The sequence below is a fragment of the Ictalurus furcatus genome, chromosome 12 (genome assembly GCF_023375685.1).
Source record: "Ictalurus furcatus strain D&B chromosome 12, Billie_1.0, whole genome shotgun sequence".
NCBI lineage: Eukaryota > Metazoa > Chordata > Actinopteri > Siluriformes > Ictaluridae > Ictalurus > Ictalurus furcatus.
In genome coordinates, this window is record NC_071266.1 from 13,416,323 (window position 1) to 13,438,997 (window position 22,675).

At 43.4% G+C, this 22,675-nt stretch overlaps 2 protein-coding genes across 5 annotated transcripts; both read left to right on the forward strand.

Moving 5' to 3' along the window:
- Positions 1 to 740: 740 nt before the first annotated feature.
- On the forward strand, positions 741 to 15,432 carry rasal3 (RAS protein activator like 3). Of its 2 annotated transcripts, XM_053638613.1 has the most exons (17): positions 741 to 1,616; positions 2,399 to 2,523; positions 2,622 to 2,706; positions 6,488 to 6,546; positions 7,144 to 7,232; positions 7,508 to 7,733; positions 8,063 to 8,731; positions 9,209 to 9,353; positions 10,017 to 10,161; positions 10,441 to 10,677; positions 11,204 to 11,405; positions 11,702 to 11,793; positions 11,997 to 12,270; positions 12,669 to 12,764; positions 13,611 to 13,801; positions 14,029 to 14,113; positions 14,263 to 15,432. In XM_053638613.1, the coding sequence occupies exons 1-17, from the start codon at positions 1,070 to 1,072 to the stop codon at positions 14,338 to 14,340; spliced, it is 3,345 nt and encodes a 1,114-aa protein (XP_053494588.1). In that variant the 5' UTR covers positions 741 to 1,069; the 3' UTR covers positions 14,341 to 15,432. The 2 variants fall into 2 exon arrangements, with proteins under 2 accessions (XP_053494588.1, XP_053494589.1); XM_053638614.1 differs by lacking the exons at positions 741 to 1,616; positions 2,399 to 2,523; positions 2,622 to 2,706 and adding an exon at positions 5,142 to 5,249.
- Positions 15,433 to 16,511: 1,079 nt separating this feature from the next.
- On the forward strand, positions 16,512 to 22,575 carry wiza (WIZ zinc finger a). Of its 3 annotated transcripts, none has more exons than XM_053638618.1 (10): positions 16,512 to 16,752; positions 17,628 to 17,765; positions 17,929 to 18,414; positions 18,587 to 18,865; positions 19,059 to 19,589; positions 19,787 to 20,044; positions 20,333 to 20,547; positions 20,698 to 20,872; positions 21,423 to 21,567; positions 21,692 to 22,575. In XM_053638618.1, exons 2-10 carry the CDS (start codon positions 17,681 to 17,683, stop codon positions 21,849 to 21,851), a joined length of 2,334 nt encoding a protein of 777 aa, XP_053494593.1. In that variant the 5' UTR covers positions 16,512 to 16,752; positions 17,628 to 17,680; the 3' UTR covers positions 21,852 to 22,575. The 3 variants fall into 3 exon arrangements, with proteins under 3 accessions (XP_053494593.1, XP_053494595.1, XP_053494594.1); XM_053638620.1 differs by having other exon boundaries at positions 17,932 to 18,414; XM_053638619.1 differs by having other exon boundaries at positions 17,631 to 17,765.
- Positions 22,576 to 22,675: the final 100 nt, after the last annotated feature.

A 22,675-nucleotide genomic window follows, 5' to 3' on the forward strand; every position in this document is an offset into this window, starting at 1 on the left:
GTTGTGGGTTTTCACTGCTCTGACAGGAAATGCTGAACCAACCGCCAATCAACCAATCACAGGACAGAGAGGGAGAGAGTGTATGTGAGTAAGTGTGTGTGTGTGTGTATTAAAGCAGCTGCAGTCACACAGGTGTTTAATGGAAACACACACACACACACAGATGAACAGACTGTTTATTTTAGATTTGACACTTTTCACTTTTATTCAGTTCCTATTACAGTGTTAAAATAAAAATTTCTTTAGTACTGAGAATTTCACACACTGGACACGTCTCTGCTGCAGGAAGCCAGTAGAGGAACCAATTTACATCCTGTTCCATAGTGGAGCTTAGTCTTCTAATCACTGCTGATTGGACAAACACACCCAGCGACTCTTACTGAACATTTATAAACACCTGCATTTACTTTATGAGTGATTACCAACATCTGATTTCTTTAGAAATACTAGTGAACAACTAGTGTGGGTGTGTGCTTCTAGTGAATCTGCTGAAACAGCTGGCTGATCTTCTGCTTTAAAAAGTGACATTAACTTGATAAAAGTGTGTCAATGTTTTGTACACCTAACTAAACAAGAAATTCCCATCAGATTTAACTTTTACTCGTCTCTCTCTCTCTCTCTCTCTCTCTCACACACACACACACACACACAGCCCAGTTTTGACATTTCCGGTGCAGGAAACAACCTGAGAAACTCAGTAGAACAAAACACACTTTATAAAACAGCAGGTTCTTTCTGCAGAACTTTTACACAGAGGTTCTAGAAAGATCTTCAACAGAACTGAATGAAATCCAGTAAGAACCTGCAAACCTCTCAGTGACATTCATTTGTAGAAAAGACAAGAAACACTGAGTGCAGACGTTGGACGTTCGAGTTTCCTATAAATATGTGCAACAGGAAGTGGTTATGAAGCAGAGCGCGTGCAGAAACAGGGAGCGCGCGAGAAGCTGAAACAGTAAAGATCAGTAAAGGGGGGAACTGAGCTTCACGTGCACCAAACTGCTGACAGTGAGGTGACCGACTCCATCACTCCACCATTTCATCACTCCATCACTCTTTCAGTCCATTCATGGGAACTGATAAAGAGTCTGAGACGGAGGCGCGCGCAGAGATGGAGAAAGAAGACGTGACGCAGGAGGAGGAGAGCGGAGGAGAGCGCGCGGACGACGGGAACTTGCTGAACGCGTACACCTGGCACACGGGAGGCGCGCGAGGCGATCCGGCCGAGAAAAGCGCGGGGAACAAGTGGAGTAAGATGCAGAGCTGGAGGAAAGCGCTGAGTGAGGACGCGCCAAATAAATCCCCCGCACCCTCACCCTCATCGCGGCCGCGCGCGGGGGACGGAACCACCAAACCCGTCAGCGGGAGGAAGAACCCGTTCCGCAGAGCGCTGTCAGAACCTCCAGGCTCGCTCCTGTCCTCCATCCTGTCCCCTTCATCATCATCAACATCACCCTCAGCGGCGGAGCCCGGCGCGGCCGCAGACACGCCACAGGGCGGGAAACTCCGCAAATACCTGCGCCAGGTGTCTCAGAGACTGAAGAGACCGCGCGCGCAGAACCGCAACAACACGAGTACCGCACAACAGCAGCAACAACAACAGCACGAGCGCGAGGGTGAGAACCACTGTCCATCATTATCATAAAAAACTTCCATTAATAAAAGAATAGAAATAAACAAACGTCAGCATTTATCCTTTACCTATTTAACCTTTAGGCCTAAGATTCTGTTTTATTCGGATGCGGTGAAAAAAAATCAGCTGTAAAACATTTCAATGTAACCTTTAACCCTAACGTTAAACCTGTTTTAACAGACGGATGAGTGAAAGATCACATCCGGTTGCCAGATTGAGACTTTTCATGCTAAATCTTTTAAGCGAAATTTTAAAGAAGTTGAAAAAAAAAAATAATTCTGTGACACTTTCAGCAGTTTCACATTCAGACGGTTTAGAGTCAGTAAAATTACATGCACTCATATCATTTACTGCTTCCTGGAGGACGTTTTTTCCCCTGAAAGCCCCAAAAAAGGTTTTAAACACAGATGCTCCGCCCCTACTGTGTAGCTGGCTGCTGCGCAGTGACGTCAGAGTAACATCTGAAAAAATATTCACTCTTTAAAGATGGAGATTAATCTTCACACATCGCTCTGTGTGTGTGTGTGTGTGTGTGTGTGTGTCCATCAGCATCCTGCTTGATAAACTTAATCAGTGAATCGAAATAACATATAACATTAAATTATTTTAAAGTTTATTTTGTTTCCAGTCAAAACAGCAGCAGTGAAAAGATTAGAACTTTAACTTTTAATCCATTAAACAAATACAAATGGTGAAATTCAAGTATTACTCATTCTGACAGCACTGTGTGTGTGTGTGTGTGTGTGTGTGTGTGTGTGTGTTTAGATGTGCCATGTGTGGACTCTGCAGGTTCAGTTCAGTTCTTCTGGGTTCCTCAGGATGTTCCTGTGTGGGACATCAACAACTGTCTCCTTCAGGATGGACAGATCTTCATCTCCCGAGAGGAGGAGGTATACACACACACACACACACACACACACACACACACACACACTGTATTCAGTAAATTCAGAGGGGTCTGTGTGTGTGTGTGTGTGTGTGTGTTTAGCCATTGTTGCGGATGAGGAATCGAGCGAGCAGCTGTCTGTCATCTCTCAGTCTGCACAACCTCACTGAGAGTCACTCCAACCTTGGTCAGTATCTCTTACACACACACACACACACACTCACACAGACATACACACATTTATTCTTCCTTCACTTAATTTTCTGAAGTGTTTAATGGGCTGCCTGTCACGACTGACATTTGCATGTTCTGTAGCTAAGTTAATCAAGCTATGCTACCACGTTTACACTCAGCTGTCTTACTGGATGTCATTAAAGTAACGTTTAATTTATCAGTGGATTTGTTTTAACAGTGAAAAACTCAGATATGATTAATTATGAAGATTAGCAAAAAAAAAAACACCTGGTCTAGTCTACACCTGTCCAGTTTGGGTGAGTCTGTGCCCATGATAGCCTCAGATTTCACTTGTTGTAGCTCATCCACCTCAAGCTCTGACATGCTGAGATGCGTTTCTGCTCACCACGCTTGTAAAGAGTGATTGTATGAGTTACTATAGACTTCCTGTCAGCTCAGACCAGGCTGGTCATTCTCCTCTGATCTCTCTCATCAACAAGGTGTTCCAGCCTGCAGACCCTCTGCTGACAGGATGTTTTTTGTTTTTCGCACCATTCTACAGTATGTAAACTACAGATTGTTGTGTGTGAAAATCCCAGGAGATCAGTTTCAGTTTCTGAAATACTCAAACCAGCGCATCTGGCACCAACAACCATGCCACGGTTAAAGTCACACTTTAGAGATTACACTTTTTCTTCATTCTGTTTGATGTGAACATTAACTGAATCCCTTGACCTGTACCTGCATGATTCTATGCACTGTGCTGCTGCAACATTATTGGTTGATTAGATAACTGCATGAATACGCAGGAGTACAGGTGTTCCTAATAAAGTGGATGTGAGCGTACATCCACGTCTTGTCAGCTCTGCGTATGTCAACGTGTGAGTGTTGCAGTGTGGATGGAGGAGAACGGCTGTATATGGTGGAGACAACAATAAAGATCTTGACTTGAATAATAGTGGGTCTAAAACAGAACCCTGTGGAACACCAGGACTCTGAAGTGCATTATGGGATTGTCTTCCCTGAGCAGGACACATGACACACACTTGTCTACAGCAGTGTTCACCAACCCTGTTCCCGTTGCAGGTTTCATCTCCAACCAAAATCTAACACACCTGATTAGAACTTCTTAAGGCAGTGATTAGATGGTCAGGTGAACACAATTATGGTTGGCGCTAAAGTCTTCAGGAAGGTAGATCTTCAGGAACAGGGTTGGTGACCACTGGTCTAAAATAAGGACAGGTTTAATTTCAGGGACAGAAAACATGATCCCTACGTAGGAAGCCTCTTTCCTCTTTCTGAAGAGAAAAGTATTGAAATGTGGCGATAAGTGTGATACTGAGGTTGGTATGTGTGTGTTACTGCTCTCTTAGAGGAAACATGTAATTATGTGTGTGTGTGTGTGTGAAATCGTTTCCTCTTAAATGTTATGAGATAGCATCATTGGCACTGGGTGTTCCACTCAGTCAGAAGCTCGTCTTGTTTCATCTCGTCTTGGTCGTATGCTGCCTGCATGTCTGAAATGGATTTTTTGTGTGTGAAGGAGAGAGAGAGAGAGACAGAGTGGTGTTGAGTGAGTGTGTATGGTGTTGAGTGAGCGTGTGTGTGTGTGCACGCGTGTGTGTGTGCGCGTGTGTGTGTGAGAGAGACAGAGAGAGAGTAGTGTTGAGTGTGTGTGTGTGTGTGTGAGAGAGAGATAGAGAAATAGAGTGTTGAGTGAGTGTGTATGGTGTTGAGTGAGCGTGTGTGTGTGCGCGCGTGTGTGTGAGAGACAGAGAGAGAGTGTTGTTGAGTAAGTGTGTATGGTGTTGAGTGTGTGCGCGTGTATGTGTGAAAGAGAGACAGTGTTGTTGAGTGAGTGTGTATGGTGTTGAGTGAGAGTGTGTGTGTGTGTGTGAGAGACAGAGAGACAGTGGTGTTGAGTGAGCGTGTGTGCACTTGAGAAAGAGAGACAGTGGTGTTGAGTGTGTGTGTGTGTTTGTGTGACAGAGAGAGAGAGAGAGACAGTGGTGTTGAGTGTATGTGTGGTGAGAGAGAGAGAGACAGAGAGACAGTGGTGTTGAGTGAGCGTGTGTGCACTTGAGAAAGAGAGACAGTGGTGTTGAGTGTGTGTGTGTGTTTGTGTGACAGAGAGAGAGAGAGAGAGAGAGAGACAGTGGTGTTGAGTGTATGTGTGGTGAGAGAGAGAGAGACAGAGAGAGAGTGTATGTGTGTGTGTGTTGAGTGTGTCTGTGTGGTGTTGAGTGTGTGGTGTTGAGTGTGTGTGTGTTGAGTGTGTGTGTGTTGAGTGTGTGTGTCTGTGTGTGTGTGTGTGTGTGTTAGTTGAGTGTGTGTGTGTGTGTGTGTGTGTTAGTTGAGTGTGTGTGTGTGTGTGTTAGTTGAGTGTGTGTGTGTTAGTTGAGTGTGTGTGTGTGTTGAGTGTGTGTGTGTGTGTGTTAGTTGAGTGTGTGTGTGTGTGTGTGTTAGTTGAGTGTGTGTGTGTGTGTGTGTTAGTTGAGTGTGTGTGTATCGTGGACATGGTGTTCAGGCGCTGGATCGTTTGCGGTGGAGCGCTGGGTAAGAATGATTAAAACATTCTTATTAAATATGATCCTGTTCCGTTCTGTATGTTTGTATGATTAAAATGTCAGGGTGATGAATCTGTATTAGTTCATTGATGTCATTTAATGAGGAGAAAAAACCTCCGGTGCTGTTCCTCATACTGAGTCCTGTGTAAGGATAATGATTAGGGTAGCAGTGTGTGAGATGAGCTGAGGGTTAGTCGTTACACAGGATCGTGTGCTTGTTGTGTTAGTGCTGCTGCTATGTGCAATGACAGTTGACAGTTCACAGCTGAGGTGAATGTCGAGGTTCTGGAAGGATCCGTCTCGCTTCCGTTCTCACTGTGTCTTTACTCTGTAGAAAACACATCATGGCTATGAGCTAGCTAGCTAATCTCTTTACCTCAGACATCAGCTAGCTTCCTCTCAGCAGCTATGTACTGTGTTAGCCTAGCAACAGTGTTCTCTCAGTGAGAGTGCTGTGTGTTCACCAGCTTTTCCTGAACATCATTGAGCTTTTTAACTTTTTAATTGTATTTATCTATTCTCACCTTGTTCTAAGACTTTTAAATATACTTTTTGATATACTTTTTATTAACCATATACGGCTACTCGGATATGCTTCAGGTTTTCATGTTTTATTGTCATGCACACAAGCAGGAAATTCATATTCGCATCTTGTCCTTCAGCAATGTCACTACACACAGACACGAACACACTTTATCTAAATAATTGCACAGTTAGGACAAATTGCACAATTGCTCGGTGGTTAGCAGCTGAGGATTACACCAACTGCATAGTTACACAGGTCCTCATTGTGCTGCTGCTGCTGGATGGAAACAGTTCACTGAAGTGTCGAGTGTGTTCAGAATTTCAGCAGAGTGTCAGTTTTAGCAATGATGAATCTAGGAATCTAGTATTTAATGTAGAAAACACACCCACACACACATACTGTTGCTGTGAGGCTAAAGCTGTGCTTTTTCTCTGAAAAGAAACATTAATTAATGAGACATCTTGTTACGTTTAATGGACTTTATTACTGTCATTAATGTGAGATCCTGTTGCTCAGATGCTGATCTGTCACGGTTGTGTTTTTGTAAAACCACATCCTGCAACTGAACTCTCAGAATTTAGAACTGAAATGTATCATGATTCTGCAGGGAAATATACACACACACACACACACACACACAGAGAGAGAGGGAGGAAGTATGAATAATTCATATTCAGATTAATTTTGTGTGTTATTTTCAGAGTGCACTCCAGATCATGTGCCTGTGCCGAAGCCTAAAACTCAGGATGGTGGAGTGAGAGTGAGTATCACACTAACACCTAACACCTCAGTGTGTGTATCACACTAACACCTAACACCCCAGTGTGTGTATCACACTAACACCTAACACCTCAGTGTGTGTATCACACTAACACCTAACACCTCAGTGTGTGTATCACACTAACACCTAACACCCCAGTGTGTGTATCACACTAACACCTAACACTTCAGTGTGTGTATCACACTAACACCTAATACCTCAGTGTGTGTATCACACTAACACCTAACACCTCAGTGTGTGTATCACACTAACACCTAACACCTCAGTGTGTGTATCACACTAACACCTAACACCTCAGTGTGTGTATCACACTAACACCTAACACCCCAGTGTGTGTATCACACTAACACCTAACACCCCAGTGTATGTATCACACTAACACCTAACACCCCAGTGTGTGTATCACACTAACACCTAACACCTCAGTGTATTTTTCAGGGAATTGCTTTAACATCATTAAACAATATTTCCAACTATGAAATTGAATAAAATGTAAAATAACTCTTTGCTATAATGTCTCTCTGTCTCTCTCTCTCTTTGTCTCTCTCTCTCTCTCTGTCTTTTTCTCATGTTCAGATGAAGATAAAACGGCGTCTGCAGGGTGGAGCTCACAGGAAACTGAGTAACACACAACTCAACGTAGTGGGACTGAGTCCCGCAGCACGGTGCAGTCTGTCTGTCTGTCTGTCTGTCTGTCTGTATTTTTGTGTGTCTCTGTCTGTCTCTCTCTGTCTGTTTATCTATCTTTCTCTCTTTCTGTCTTCCTGTGTGTGTGTGTGTGTGTGTGTGTTTCTGTCTGTATTTTGTCTGTCTCTCTAGCTCTCCCTCTGTATCTATCTAGCTGTCTTTATCTCTGTCTGTCTGTCTCTCTCTGTTATTTTGGTGTTCTCCTTTGAGGTTGACACTCATGTTTGGTTCCGTGTTCCTGTGTGTGTACCAGGTTTGGGTCTCGAGATTCTCTCTTGGTACCGCTGAATACAGCTGAAAGTCTGGACTTGAGTTCAGACTGTACCACTGTGATCCGGCCCGTGCACAGCTCTATTCTTGGAGAGAAGTACTGCTTTGAAGTGATTAACTCGGACAGTAACCACTGCTTTGGCTGCAGCTCTGCCGCTGAGAGGGACCGCTGGATCGAGAACCTGCGGCGTGCTGCTCGGCCCAATAAGGTACAGAATTCATAACAAAAATCACTGTGTAAAATCATAAACATTCACTGGTTTAAAAATTTTCCACTTTAACGCAGCCAGTGTAGTTACTGCCCTAATCTAGCCTTACTCTATTGTATTTATTGTGCTGCACTCGTCTCACCCTGCTGTGTATTTGCACTTGATGTAGTTCTGTGTACTGTACTATTTTATTGTTATATGTTGCACCATGGTCCTGGAGAAATGACATTTTGTTCCAATGTATTGTGTATAAGGTATATAGAGGAACAGCAATCGGTTTCGGTCCTTTGATAAATCTGTGTGTATTTGTTCTGATGCTTCTCATGTAGGATAACTGTGAGCGTATGGAGAACTCTCTCAGCCTGTGGGTGAATGAAGCTAAAGATCTCCCACCGAAAAAGCGGTACTACTGTGAGGTTCATCTTGATGGTACGCTGTTCGCTCGCACCAGCAGTCGCGCCGTGGTTAAATCATCATCAGTCCCTGGGAATGACGGTGGGTCGAGCACGGTGGGCGTGTCTTCTGGAGGAAGTGGAAGCACAGGGGGGTGCCATCTGTTTTGGGGGGAGCTTTTTGAGCTTGATAACCTCCCCCCTGTTGCACAGATCACACTGCACCTGTTCCGCGATGATGACCCCAAGAAGAAACGACACTCGAAAGATGATAGCATCTCTTACCCTCTGGGCAGCGTTGCTCTGTCTCTGAACAACATTAAAGGACGAGTGTTTCAGGAGAAATGGTATCCCATCATTCCCTACAAACCTCCCGGTACAGGTGGGGCGAAGGAGCAACTTGGGCCGCAGGCGTGTCTCCGGGTGAAGGCGCGTTTCCAGAACCTGCAGGTGCTGCCGATTGAGAAATATAAGGAGTTTGCGGAGTATGTGACACTTTGTTACATGGAGATGTGCAGCAACCTGGAGCCTCTGCTGAATGTCAGGGATAAAGAGGAGCTGGCTGGAGCACTCGTCCATGTCCTACAGAGCATCGGAAAGGCCAAGGTATGTACCAATACATTCGGAATGTGATTGAATTTTAGTTGCATAAACTTTTTAACAGAAATCCTAAAGGGTGAGCAAAAGGTGGCCATAGAGAAGGAGAACCTCCCTGAGATGGAATAAGGAAGGAAATTTGAGAGGAACCTAGGTTTCTTCATTTGTTCAGAAGAACAGGAATCTCTGACCAAATAGAGAAATTGTAAAACAATAAACAGGTGCGACAAATCAGCAGAAAGATTGAAGGTTAACGAGAACAAGAAACTGTGACCATGAAAGTACTGTGGAGGACAAACAGGGACAGACAGAGACAAAGTGGGCTGAATTTAAACATCACCACAGAAAGCCGAGTCCAAGACCAGCATGCTGCTGTCTGAATTCAGATAGTTAGACTATAATTATCGTTAGTCTTTCATGGTCTGAGATTAAACCACAAAGGGACTGAAACATTTTCCGTTCCTGTTTCCTTCTTCTCTTTCTCAGGAGTTCTTAATCGAGCTAGGAGGTGCTGAGGTCCAGCGCTTGGGCGAGAACGAGGCTCTAATCTTCAGAGAAAACACTTTGGCCACCAAAGCCATAGACGAGTACATGAAGCTGGTGGGGCAGAAATATCTCATCGATACTCTTGGTACCGAAAGTTCCAGATCAGTTTGATTAATCTGTCCCTTTGAGTTTATTTCCTCCACAGGGTTGGTGTTTTTGTAAGTAATTTTATAGCACCCACCGAAATGGGATGATATTATCGAATATTACAGTTCTGGTGTAAATGACTGTTTTGTCAGTGTTTTTTTTTTTTAATTTCTTCATTCTTTATTATAGAGTGTATTATAGAGTGTATGGTTTAATAATTGTTGAGTGTATTGATTTGTGTACATGGGTAGTGATCGTAGAGGTGTTACACATCAGACCATACATTAAGAAGCAGAAGCAGATTTATTTGTCACATATACATTACAGCACAGTGAAATCCTTTTTTCACGTATCACAGCGTGTTAGGAAGTTGGGGTCAGAGTGCAGGGTCAGCCATGATACAGATCCCCAGAGGGTTAAGGGCCTTGCTCAAGGGCCCAACAGTGGCAGCCTGGCAGTGCTTGGGCTTGAACCATGACCTCCTGATCAGTAACCAGAACCTTAACCTTTAAGTCACCACCGCCCAATGTGACTGTGTTTACATTGATATGTGACCGTATGAACACACACCATGTCATCTTGCTCTCTGGTTCTCCCCTTGGTACACCCATTTAGAAACTGTAAAGTCACCCATGTCTGTTTCTCACATGTCGTCGAATAGGAGATTTCATCACGCGACTGTACGCATCCTCAGAAAGCTGTGAAGTCGATCCACAGAAATGTTCTGCTTCCGAGCTGCTTGTCAACCAGCGCCACCTAAAGGAAACGTGTGGAGAAGTGGTGCAACAGATCACTGAGACACACAGGTTTGAATGAGCAAAACTACTGATCTAAACGAAGTTTAGTGATTTAGTTGTATGTACCATGATAAACTGAAGGCTATAACCTTCCATGACTTATTATCTACATTAGCCTCATAGCTCCAGTGCAAAGCTAAAAATCAAACTTCAGACAGCAAACCTGTAATCATTTAGTGCAGTCCCACTGTGATGTGGTTCTAGGGTTAGGGTTAGGGGTTAGTGTTAGGTGTGTGCTGTGATCTGGTTTTGTGATGCAGTTGTCTGGTTGTGATCTGTCTCCTGCAGCTCTTTTCCAGTGGAACTGAATGAAATTTTCTCCAGCTGGGTGTCTGATTGTGAGGAACGCGGACGAGCAGACATCGGACACCGTCTCATTTCAGCATCTTTATTCCTCCGGTTCCTCTGTCCAGCCATCCTCAGTCCCTCTCTGTTTGGACTGACCCAACCATACCCAGAGCCCAACACACTCCGTACTTTGACTCTCACGGCTAAGATGCTGCAGAACCTCGCCAACTTCACGCCGTGAGTTACAGAAACTATATAACGCTCACAGTAACACTGACCCAACAATGGAATTAGCATAAAGAACATTCAGACTATCGCCCATTAATGATAATACATTGTTTATTGTACATAATGTTTAATACAAATCACAGTTAGTGTTGCACCATGACACTCATTAGATTGGTTAGCACTTGAGTTTGATGAAAATGCTTGTATTTATGTGTTATAAAATAAGACATATTTTAGGACGTTATATTACAACAAAACTTTTTTAAAACGCTAACAAACATGCAAATTATAATTAGGTCAAATAAAAAAGTCACAGCAAAAAAAAAAATTCACCACAAATTATAGTCTGGAGAATATGGGACTAACTAGAATGATCTAAATGATCATGCCACAAAATAGGCTGAAATTAACTGAAGTTATGCTAAAGTGTACTAAATGAAATTGAATTGAATTTATATTCAGCAGATGAGGTCGAGACTTACACATAAAACGCTTTGAGTTCAGTGTTCTTTGGTTCCCTCTGTTTACTCTGTAGGTTTGGAGAGAAAGAAGAGTACATGCTGTTCATGAATGAGTTTCTGGAGGAACACTGGGATGATATGAGGACTTTCCTGCAGAAAGTATCAAACCCCGACAGTGAACTAGAGATGGCCCGGTTTGATGGCTATGTGGATCTTCCTTTACAACTTGCTGTGCTTCACAGCCTGCTAGTAGATATCATCTCCCCAATGAAACTGGTAATAAAATCATCAAAAAACATAAATATGCCAAGATCTGCCACTGAGGCACAACCAGCTTCAGCTTTAGATTCACTCACAAGCCCTGTGTATGCGCTGCTGGTGCTATGAAACACAATTCATTCATAATTTTAATGCACAGTTTGTTCAATCTTTCTTCAAATATACTTTTCTCCGTTTAACTCTGCAAGCAAAAATGAACTTGGAGGAAATTATAACTAAAATGATCTTAGAATCTCACTTTATTTTGGTTATGCAGTGACCTGAAAGACTAAACAACTTTCTGTTTGTCTAAGGAAACTATAAACAACCTGCAGCCGCTACCGTCCATCCTGAACCAGATCACTGAGCACCTCAGCCCAGACGTTCCCCGGATCAACTGCAGCAGGTAATGGGAAAATCTCTGAGAACCTCTGCATCACCGACTTCTAATCACTTCTAATCATGTTTAGGAGTGGAGAATGCTTAGTAATGGGAATGCTCAGCAGTGAAGTTGTTCAGGAGTGGGATTTCTGAGGAACTTCTGGATGTATTTGTTTCTGGTTGTTGTTGTACTGAGCAATAATGTTTGTTTTGTTCATTCTATTACAGTTGTGAAGCAGCCAAGCCCACCTACATTCCTCCCCGAGACCTCGGCAAGTACAGCCCACTGGAAAAGTCAGTTCAGCACCTGCCCCAAGACCCACGCCCTGCACATGCCAAGGACAAACACCGGAAGCAGGTGATGAGGACGCAGAGCGTTCCTGCCTCTGAGAGACACAACCGCCATCCTTTGAAAAGACAGACCAGCACTACTGACCTGACCCCCAACGACCAAGATAAGAACAATGAAGCTTCCAGCATGGAGATCTCACCACCACAGCACGTGAGCATTTTATGACCTTAGGGCTCTTCAGAGGGTCTAGTAGTAGGTCACTTGTTCCTCCACCCATCTGAGGTTCTTTAACATCACTCTGCGGGAGTTGTTTATATGATCCACTGGAATATCCAACACCATGAAGTCGTAATCAAAACATCAACACATCACTCACGAAAAACGGTGCCTTTCTTTGTCGCATGGTGTTTATTTTGGCACATTGAACCTCAGATTCAATCTGGAACTCAAAACTCACGTTTTCAGATGGCAATGACAACATCCCCCTAATTCAGTACAGCTGATGGAGAACCTCAAATGAGAGAAGGAGCGAGTGTAAATATGGTGATTCACTGATGCATATTAATCTGTGTGTGTGTGTGTGTGTCTGTGTGTATGTGTGTGCGTAGACTATGATTGATAAACCTGCACCTGCTCCTGTTCCCTGGATCAAAGAGCAGCATCAGATCAAACATGTTCAGGAAGAGACAAGACTGCTAGATAAGGTGTGCATTCATGCTGAACATCATCATTATCATGGTCTCCATGGTTCTCTAAAGTAAAGTAACATACATTTTACTGAATCCGTCTCAAACACCTGCTCTGTCTCAAGCACTGACTCTGTCTCAAACATTGACTCTGTCTCAACCACTAACTCTGCCTCAAACACCTGCTCTGTCTCAAACACCTGCTCTGTCTCAAACACTGACTCTGTTTCAAACACTGACTCTGCCTCAAACACCTGCGCTGTCTCAAACACTGACTCTGTCTCAAACACCTGCTCTGTTTCAAACTCTGACTCTGTCTCAAACACTGACTGCCTCAAACACCTGTGCTATCTCAAACACTGACTCTATCTCAAACACCTGATCTGTCTCAAACACTGACTGTCTCAAACACCTGCTCTGTCTCAAACACCTGCTCTGTCTCAAACACCTGCTCTGTTTCAAACTCTGACTCTGTCTCAAACACTGACTCTGCCTCAAACACCTGTGCTATCTCAAACACTGACTCTGTCTCAAACACTGACTCTGTCTCAAACACGGACTCTGCCTCAAACACCTGTGATGTCTCAAACACTGACTGTCTCAAACACCTGCTCTGTCTCAAACACTGACTCTGTCTCAAACACCTGCTCTGTCTCAAACACTGACTCTATCTCAAACACTGACTGTCTCAAACACCTGCTCTGTCTCAACCACTGACTCTGTCTCAAATACCGATAATGTCTCAAAAAACACCCGGTCATAAAAACACACCCGCTTTGTCCCACTCACTGCCTCTTTCTTGTGACACAGCCAGTGCTTTGACAGATGTCACTCTGTGTGTGTGCGTGTGTGTGCATTTCCCAGCATGCTCAGGAGCTGTGTGAGCTGCGTTTGGGGGTGGAGCAGGTGACGGACCGTGAGCTGGAGATGGCAAAGCGGCTGGAGGATTTCATCAGTGTGAGTCAGGAGCAGCAGGTGCATCTACAGGCCGAAATGCAGGAACTGCGCAGTATGTTAGCTCTGAGAGAGGAGCAGCTCGCCAGCGCCACCTTCAGGTAACACACACACATATACACACACACACACAGGGACATGTGAGTAGCCAGTATAAGTGTGATGTTATTAGGACACAGTAAAGGTGCATTGCTCTCATACCTGCACTGTCACTGAAATTTAAATCACACATCATATTAATCATCCTACAGTATCACTGTGTGTCATCTCCCCTCAATGTCAGTGTGCATTGTGATGCGGTTTTGTGTGTGTGTGTGTGTGTGTGCAGACTGGGTGTGATTGAGGAGGAGCGTGAGGAAGATGAGAGGAAGCTTAATGTCGCTCTGGCAGCAGCTGAACGGATGAATGTGTTGGTAAGTGGGCGGAGCTTTATTATTATTATTATTATTAATAATATTATTATAGTTGTTGTTGTTGATATTTATTATTGTTATTGACAGTTTGGGGTAAAGGTTACTGCATTGTTCTGTGTGTGTGTGTGTGTATGTGTGTGTTTTTTCAGGAGGAGCAGTTTGCGAGTCTGTTAAAGGACATGCAGCAATTAAATACAGTGCATGGTGATGGCCTGAGAACGTCGTAATCAACACTTAACACTGAGACAGTGAGTGAGACAGTGAGACAGTGAGTGAGACAGTGTGCTCACTGTGTATGACGTCAGACTGCGCAGCTAAGAGTTTTTACCCATAATCCTTTACATTTAGTTTCTGCTTCTGTGAGATGTGTTCCACTGTGAAGTAGTGTTCGAGTGTTTGTTATTGTGTAATTAAAGAAGTGTTCACAGTTGTGTGTTTAATGTGTTATTTGGCATACTCTTACTGTACGCTTCATTAGTAAAACAAACAAATGTAAAGTTGTGTGAATAAAATGTCACGGTGTGTGAGTGTGTGTGAGTGAGTGTGTGTGTGTAGAGTAAATTCACCAGTGACACATACATACTACAGTAAGTTAGCAGAATGTTTTCGCAATGTTTCAAAATTTTCGGTTTCTATAGTGTTAAATCAGCGCACGGTGGCTTAGTGGTTAGCACGTTCGCTGCACACCTCCAGGGTCGGGGGTTCGATTCCCACCGTGGCCCTGTGTGTGGAGTTTGCATGTTCTCCCCATGCTGTGGGGGTTTCCTCCTGGTACTCCGGTTTCCTCCCACAGTCCAAAGACATGCATGGTAGGTTGATTGGCGTGTCCATAGTGTATGAATGGGTATGTGAGTGTGCCCTGCGATGGATTGGCACCCTGTCCAGGGTGTACCCTGCCTTGTGCCTGATGCTCCCTGGGATAGGCTCCAGGTTTCCCCGTGACCCTGAAAAGGATTAAGCGGCATAGAAGATGGATGGAGGGATAGTGTTAAATCTGCCAAGTGTTCTGATAACTTTTTTTATGTAATGTTTATGAAAATCTACATTGTAATGTTAACACTGAGCTTTAATATGTCACAGGTTTTTACAATGTCATTTCTTGCGTGTACGATGCTGAAGTTTTCACATGCAGATGCTGCAGTTCCACTGTACTGACTCCATGATGATGAGAGAGCTTAATCCTGATTGGTTGGATGCTCTTCTGACCACTGCCTTGGTTCTTTTTTATTCTCACACCTTCAAATCTGTCATCTCTAATAAATTCCTGTAGTTTTGATTCCACTTGTGATAATGTGTCAATAAAGTTATACACCATATAATCTTAGTCATTCTAATCCTAGTCCTAATCGTATCTGGTGATGCATTTATGGAAAAAAATCCAGTTTATTCTCCCCTCTTGTGTGTGTGTGTGTGTGTGTGTGTGTGTGTGTGTGTGTGTTAGTTAAAAGATCCTAAAAGTTAAAGGAATTGAAGAATAAAACAGGTTTCACTCAGACAGAATCTTTGTTTTTTGTTTCTCTCTGACCAACACTCCCTTCTTATGTCTCAATGAGCTTCTGTCTGCTTCTGTCTGCCATCCTAACTCATTAATTGGTATCCGGCCTCAAGGTTGTTTACTTACAAAAGCAGTTTCAGCGAATGTCTAATGCCAATTTATTGCTGTGCAGAAAGGTGCAGGCTGATACAGAAAAACAACAATTGTACAGTAATTCATCTAACTCAGTACACACTTAGAATATAACTTGATCACAAAGTGCTCTATGGATTTAGATTATGCTTCTAAATACTGATTATACATATAGATTATGCTTGTTAACTAATATTGATGATTAGATTATGCTTCTAAGTAGTAATTCTAAATGTTGGTTATCCATAGTGATTACACTTTATCAATATATTCTATACTACTTGGCTTTCCTGAATAGACCTTTATCTAGTGAGCACCGTCTCCATGCTCCACTTCTCTCCATATACCATACATCCACACACACACACACACACAAACATCCACCATAAACAATCATCTTTCACATTTCGCTTCCACCTCCAAGTTACGTAATGTGGAGTGGGTTTGAGTCACATTGATAATACAAATGTTTTAAATGCACGTTGGGGAAATATCTCATTTGAAGTTCAAATTGGCAAAAGATTTCCTATAAACACACCTTCTTACACCTCTATAACTCAATTATAAATCTTGTATGGTAGCACTACTTGTACTGTTCTCCGCTGGATATATCGCTTTGTTTGTATTTCCTCATTTGTAAGTCACTTTGGATAAATGCGTCTGTTAAATGAATAAATGTAAATGTAAACAGATTTTACACATCCAGATTTATGAAAATCTTCTCTAAGTCCTAAATCATTCAAACATTTAGGGTTTTTTTTTCTTGCATTCTATCTTTCTTTGCTATTTCTTTACGCATGATGGTGGTGTTATTCATTTTTCACTTGGATCCAAAATCTCATTTCATGTAGCACTTCCGTTACTCATCAGTTTACGGGTTTATCGATTATTTCCGCCTGCTGACTGTAGATCGATTGTTCTGGATCGATTAATCAGGACTTCCTGCTCCCGGCTGATCCCAAACAATAACGCTGTCTTGCTAATACACACGCGCGCGCACACACACACTCAGGTAAAAAATGAATCTTTAAACACTTTCAGATATTAATTTTATGCGGAAAACACACTGTGAGAATGATAACTGCATTAATAATGTTCTGTGTTGGTAATCGGGAGATAAATCAGTCCTGTTATAGAGCATTTTAAACTCTTATTAGCGAGCCAAAGGCTAGTTAAATAGCTAAAGCATGGGTTTATTATTAAATGATAAGTTACTTTTATTAGCGTGAATTTAAATAAATTTAGTAGTTCAGTATGTTTATTGTAGCAGTGTGAACTCGAGTCTTCAGTAGGTTTGTATTCAAGTCTGTATACTGAACTATGTGGTGTAAACTTAAACATAAAAAATGTCAACTTTAATGTTTGTCGAAAAATTAGCCAAGTTGAAACTCGATGGGTATTTTTTTTTTTTTTAATTTTTTTAAAATTTTTTTATAATAAACAGTCAATACAGTGCTGTTCTAATCTTTTTAAACTAACAGTTATCCTTATTTTAATATTATAAAACCCACATACAGCATGCATTTTAAATACAGTGCAAGGTGTCTGTGTAGGGGTTTGTACATTAGAATATTAGACACATGATTAAATTAATGAATGAACTCCTGTGCAGCTGAGATTATTCTAAACCCCATCATCACACAGACTAAACAATGAAACTGTCCCCAGTCCACGTGGAGATTATTAGATGTTTATTTCTACAATATGATTTTGTTTCACATGCAACGCTGTCCTGTATATTTTTGAGCGCTGGTGGTGGGGAAATAAACCATTTACATTAACAAGGTTGGCTGAAAAAATAATCTTCGTCTCAATGTCCCTACGTGTAAAATTCTCTCACAGCGCTGGTGACTTTATATTTTCTCACATGTAACACTCTTTATTCAGCAGTTTATTGTCACCTTCACTACGCTGGGATTGTCTCTCTAGTGGGAGGAGTCATGGAGAAGGGCGGAGTCGTGGAGAAGGACGGAGAGATGGCAGGAAAGAGTGCTGCTGAGTTTCCTGTTAGCGAACAGAGAACAGGTAATGAGGCTGAGTATAAGTGTGCACACACACCTACACTTTTAATTAAAGTGCTGACTTTATTTACTGTGTTCTCAGAACTCTGATGATTTCATATAAAGCAGGTGGTGCAGATTTCAAACTGACTTTGTGTGTGTGTGTGTGTGTTTGTGTGTGTGTATAGCAGCCACGCATTTGTGTGAGGTGTGTGGTATGTGTTTTGAGACTAGGCGAGGGTTATCGAGCCATGCCCGGTCTCACCTGCGTCAGCTGGGTGTGTGTGTTTCGGAGAGCAGCGGTGCCCCCATCAGCCTGCTGTATGAACTGATCACTGAGAGGGACGGGGCTTTGCCCTTTACACCCAAACACACAAACACCACGGCAAAACACACAACACACACCCAACACAGAACCAAACACACCAGTAAACATGGAGCCAAACACGGTTCAGGAACCAAACTGAAGATCAAAATTGGTGAATTGGTGAAGAGACCATGTTTTCCTGCCCCTGCATCACTGAGAGACTCCTCGTCCTCATCCTCGTCCTCCTCATCTTCATCCTCATCATCTCCGGTCCATCATCACAAACCACCCAAGACTTTGCCCACTCTCCCAGCTTTGTCCAAACCACTGGGAGTGCCACAGGAAACAGACACTCACCTCAACCTGAGTGAGTACACACACACACACACTGATCCCATGTTGCAGGAGTGAGGTCCGTTTTAAAGAGTAATGTAGAACAGCTTGCAGGTGAACACAATAATGTTGTGAAAATATCATGAACTGTGAATGTTCAGCACCACAGACCTGACCTGTGTGTATGTGTGCGTGTGGGGACACAGTGGAGATCCCAGGTGTGTCCCAGCGTGATTGTGTACATGTGTGTGAGCTGTGTGGGGCAAGGTATGAGACGAAGAAGGGCCTGGCCAGTCACGTTCGAGCTCACCTGCGCCATTTTGGGGTGGAGCTGGACCCTAAAGCCCTGCCCATACAGGTCCTGCATGATCTGCTCCAAAAGGAGGTGGGGCTAGAGGGACAGGACCCACCCACTGCTCTGTTAACCACACCTCCATTTAAAAAGAGGAAGCTCTCATCAGCAAGAGAGAAAACACAGAGAGACAGTGAGTATTTATATATATATATATATATATATATATATATATATATATATATATATATATGTGTGTGTGTGTGTATATATATATATATGTATGTATATATGTGTGTGTGTGTGTGTGTGTGTGTGTGTGTGTGTATTTCTGTTCAGCCCAAACCTCAGTGCTGCTTAAGTGATGTCATGCTATTTCCTATCAGGTGATTCATCAAAGAATGCGAACTGTGAGTTTTGCGGAGAGAATTTTAAGAAGACCCAGAGTTTGGCGAGCCACGCCCGCTCTCACTTGCGCCAGCTCGGCGTCACCGATTGGACGGCTCACGGCTCACCGATGGCAACACTCAGAGAGCTGATGGCTCGCCGTAGTGGTAGTAGTTTAACTCTACCCACGCAGGCCGCACCCTTGACTCCTGCTCAAACCAAGCCTCCATCTGGATCTCCACCTCTTCCTGCACCAGGCCCCTCCCCATGCCAATTGCCCAAGCCTCTATCTGAAGCTCCACCTCTTCCTGCACCAGGCCCTTCTGCTGTCCGAGTGCCCAAAGCCAGAAAGGGCACAAGGATGGCCGTGTCCAAACCGAAAGATGAGCCAATGGAGTTGGACATCTCTACTGGACATCACTCTACAAAAACAAAAACTACACCTCCACCCTCAACTCAGTTGAATTTTACTACTGTCCAGTCATCTGCGGAGTACACTACACTTCCAGCCAATCAGAGTCTAACTACAGGTAAATGTTAAGCTTCTTTCCACCTTGTTATTGTCCACTGTGGACTTTCTGCTACAGTCATAATATTAGTGTGATATGAATATCAACACGCACCTGATACCACAACTAATACTAACACCAAACCAGATTATTTATGTAGTGTGTGTGTGTGTGTGTGTGTGTGTGCGCGTGCTTGTGTGCACACGCACGTGTATCAGGCCCCCAGGTGGAGGTGAGCGTGGCCGAGCCTGTGAGGTGTGATTACTGCGGAGATCTGTTCGATAGCCGTAAAGCTCTGTCGTGCCATGCCCGTGCTCACCTGCGCCAACTGGGAGTGAAGTGGGCCCCTTGCGCTTCACCTATCGACACGCTGCACGAGCTGATGATCAGAGAGGGCAGAGGGCAGGGGGCAGAGGGCACACCGTCACCCGTAGACTTCTGCAGAGAGAAAACGGAGATGGACGGTGCAGGTTCAGGTACATCTGTCACTATATCACTTCTGTAGGGTTTAACTCTTGTAGTGTAGACTTTCAGGTACACAAGCACTGCTAAGCTAGAATGGAGAGTGTTGACCCTTACTGGGGGGGTGGAATACCTGAGATGAGATGAGAGACTTAGGATCTTTACCTTTACACCCTTATCCAGAGCGACTTACCTAAAATGTTAACTAAATTGCCAGAAAATTCAAGATTTGTTAGTAACTAAAAAGTAATTTAAAATCAAGTAAAAAAAACATGTGATGATGTGTGTGTGTGCGCGTGCAGCATTTGAGGCTACGTGTGAGCTGTGTGGATTTGACTTTGAGAACCGGAAGGCATTAGCCAGTCATGCACGCGCTCACCTCCGCCAGCTGGGGGAGCAGTGGAGCTCCAGCCAATCACCAATCGCTGCCCTCAGCCAGTGGATGAGCAGAGAGCCTGAGAAGGTCGCTGCCCTTCATCAGCTCTACATGCAGGGGACTTTACCGCACATTCGCAAGGTACACACACACACACACATACATACATACATACATACATACACACAGAGACATGGACAAAATATACATGATACTCCCATTATGTAGAAATACAACAAATATTGAATGTGTGTGTGTGTGTGTGTGTGTGTGTTTGTGTGTGTGAGACAGAGGCGTGTCTGCTCTCCAGTTCGCTCCTCTGATGCTGGCTCTGCCCGCTCCTGTGTAAGCCGCCCGTTTCCTGGAGCTCGGCAGGGTAAAACTGGGGCGGGTCTCTCTTGCTCTTCCTCTTCCCATAGGAAATTGTCATCCCATCGCTCTGCCCCCCACTCAGGTGTTGACCATGGTAATGAAAAACAGTAACCTCACTTCCTGTTCAGCTTTAATTACCCATTAGTCATTAGTTACATCATATAAATTTATTATTAACAAGACACACATTGTCCTGTATGTTTCCTCTGCTCCTAGTGCACTAGTTAGTGTAGGGAATAACTGCTTCAACATCCTACAGAGTGCACCGAGTGTGAGTGTCTTCTGTGTAAGTGCACCAAGTAGAGTCTGAGTCAAATCTGAACTACGTAGAGTGTGGGTGCCATTACATTCTATTCTATTTTTTATGCCTCTGTCACTAGGTAAAGGAGGCATTAATTTTGTGCCTGTCCTCCTGTTACATTCTTGTTAGAGCGATATCTCGAGAACAGGTGGATGAATGTTTATAGGATTTATACGGACAAGCAGATGAACTGATTTTGGAATTAATCCAAACAGGGTCTGGGTCACATTAAGGTCAAATGTTTGAGTTTTACTTCCATAGCTTTCTTTCTTATTGAAGTATATTTTAAGGGTATATTATTTTTTTGTGTGTGTGTTTTTTTTTTTATTTTTACTCCCTGCAGGTTCTGATCGTCGGCCTCCTAAACTATTCCCTCTCAGAATGGTGGGGGCTCTGAAGCGTGTGGGTAATGCCCCCTCTCTGATGCCACGCCCACCTGAAACCAGCCTAGTTAAACTGGTGGGAAATATTTATTCACTGAAGTGCAGGTGAGCTACACAGACACACCTACACCTGTGCACATCTCACACATACAGCCCTGTCTGATTGTGTGCGTGTGCGTGCGTGTGTGTGGGTGTGTGTGGGTGTGTGTGCGCGCATGTGCGTGTGTAGGTTCTGTGAGCAGGTGTTCAGTGGACCCCTCTCTGTGCAAGAAGACTGGCTCATCCATCTGCGACATCACATCCTTAATCTCAAACCGGACCATGCCCGTAGCCCCGCCCCCATACTGCCCCATTCAGAATCTGCTCAGCTGATTGGCCAGGCTGTGTAGGGAGGTGGGGCAGCACCACACAGTGGTTTTAATTTAGTAACTCTTTTATAATGTGTCTATAATCTTTTTTTTCAAATAAAGAAGACAACTCTATAGGGGTTAGATATAGTGATGCGATGGACACTACTGAGGAAGCCTAAGAAGGGCGCACCATCTGAATGTACACTACCCTTTTCACTCTGTGAATTTTTACCTTGCGTGTGGAAGATGATTTTTAAAAAAGTGTTTTATACAGTGTGAGATGACTCCTCTGTTACACCAACATGCTGTGTTGTGTGTGCGCGTGCGCTCACGTGCATTGATCTGTACTCGGATGTCCAGGTTTACTTTTATTTGAGGTGTTTAATTCACTGAATGTCATTTGTACATCTAAATAAAATAAGAAATAAAATCTAAATTTCTACATACTTGTGTGTGTGGTCCCTAATAGTTGACATTAAAAATAAATAGTAAGAAACATAATTTTAGTTTATAGCAGTGTTTTTGTTTCTGGGTGTGATTATTTGTATTTGTGTGAGTATTTATGAGTGCAAGTAAATAATTTACGACTGGTTTTGTTTTAAGAATTTTAACAGTTTTCTGAAGCCAAAATGCCCGGATGTAGAGGTGTGTATCGGGACCTGGATCTCGCGGGAACGCGTGTTCAGACCTGAAGCTCGCGGTCCTTTGCATTATTGTGTTTATTAGAGTTTTATAGTGTTCTTGTTCGGTTTGTTTATGGCGCTCGCGCGGCGCTGTCAGGAAAAAAATCAGAAATCTACTAATTCCGAATTTAATTCCGGTTTTGTAGGCGAAGTAAAGGCTTCCTCACTGTTCTATTGGTT

What these genes read in the sequence shown, in the direction of transcription:
- rasal3 (XM_053638613.1), top strand. Translation starts at nt 1,070, where the DNA reads ATGGGAACTGATAAAGAGTCTGAGACGGAGGCGCGCGCAGAGATGGAG. An exon ending in CTCAGGATGGTGGAGTGAGA is followed by an intron (nt 6,547 to 7,143) that starts GTGAGTATCACA and finishes TCTCATGTTCAG; the next exon opens with ATGAAGATAAAACGGCGTCT. An exon ending in TCATCTCCCCAATGAAACTG is followed by an intron (nt 11,406 to 11,701) that starts GTAATAAAATCA and finishes TGTTTGTCTAAG; the next exon opens with GAAACTATAAACAACCTGCA.
- wiza (XM_053638618.1), top strand. Translation starts at nt 17,681, where the DNA reads ATGGAGAAGGGCGGAGTCGTGGAGAAGGACGGAGAGATGGCAGGAAAG. An exon ending in CTTTACCGCACATTCGCAAG is followed by an intron (nt 20,548 to 20,697) that starts GTACACACACAC and finishes TGTGTGAGACAG; the next exon opens with AGGCGTGTCTGCTCTCCAGT. An exon ending in CCACTCAGGTGTTGACCATG is followed by an intron (nt 20,873 to 21,422) that starts GTAATGAAAAAC and finishes TACTCCCTGCAG; the next exon opens with GTTCTGATCGTCGGCCTCCT.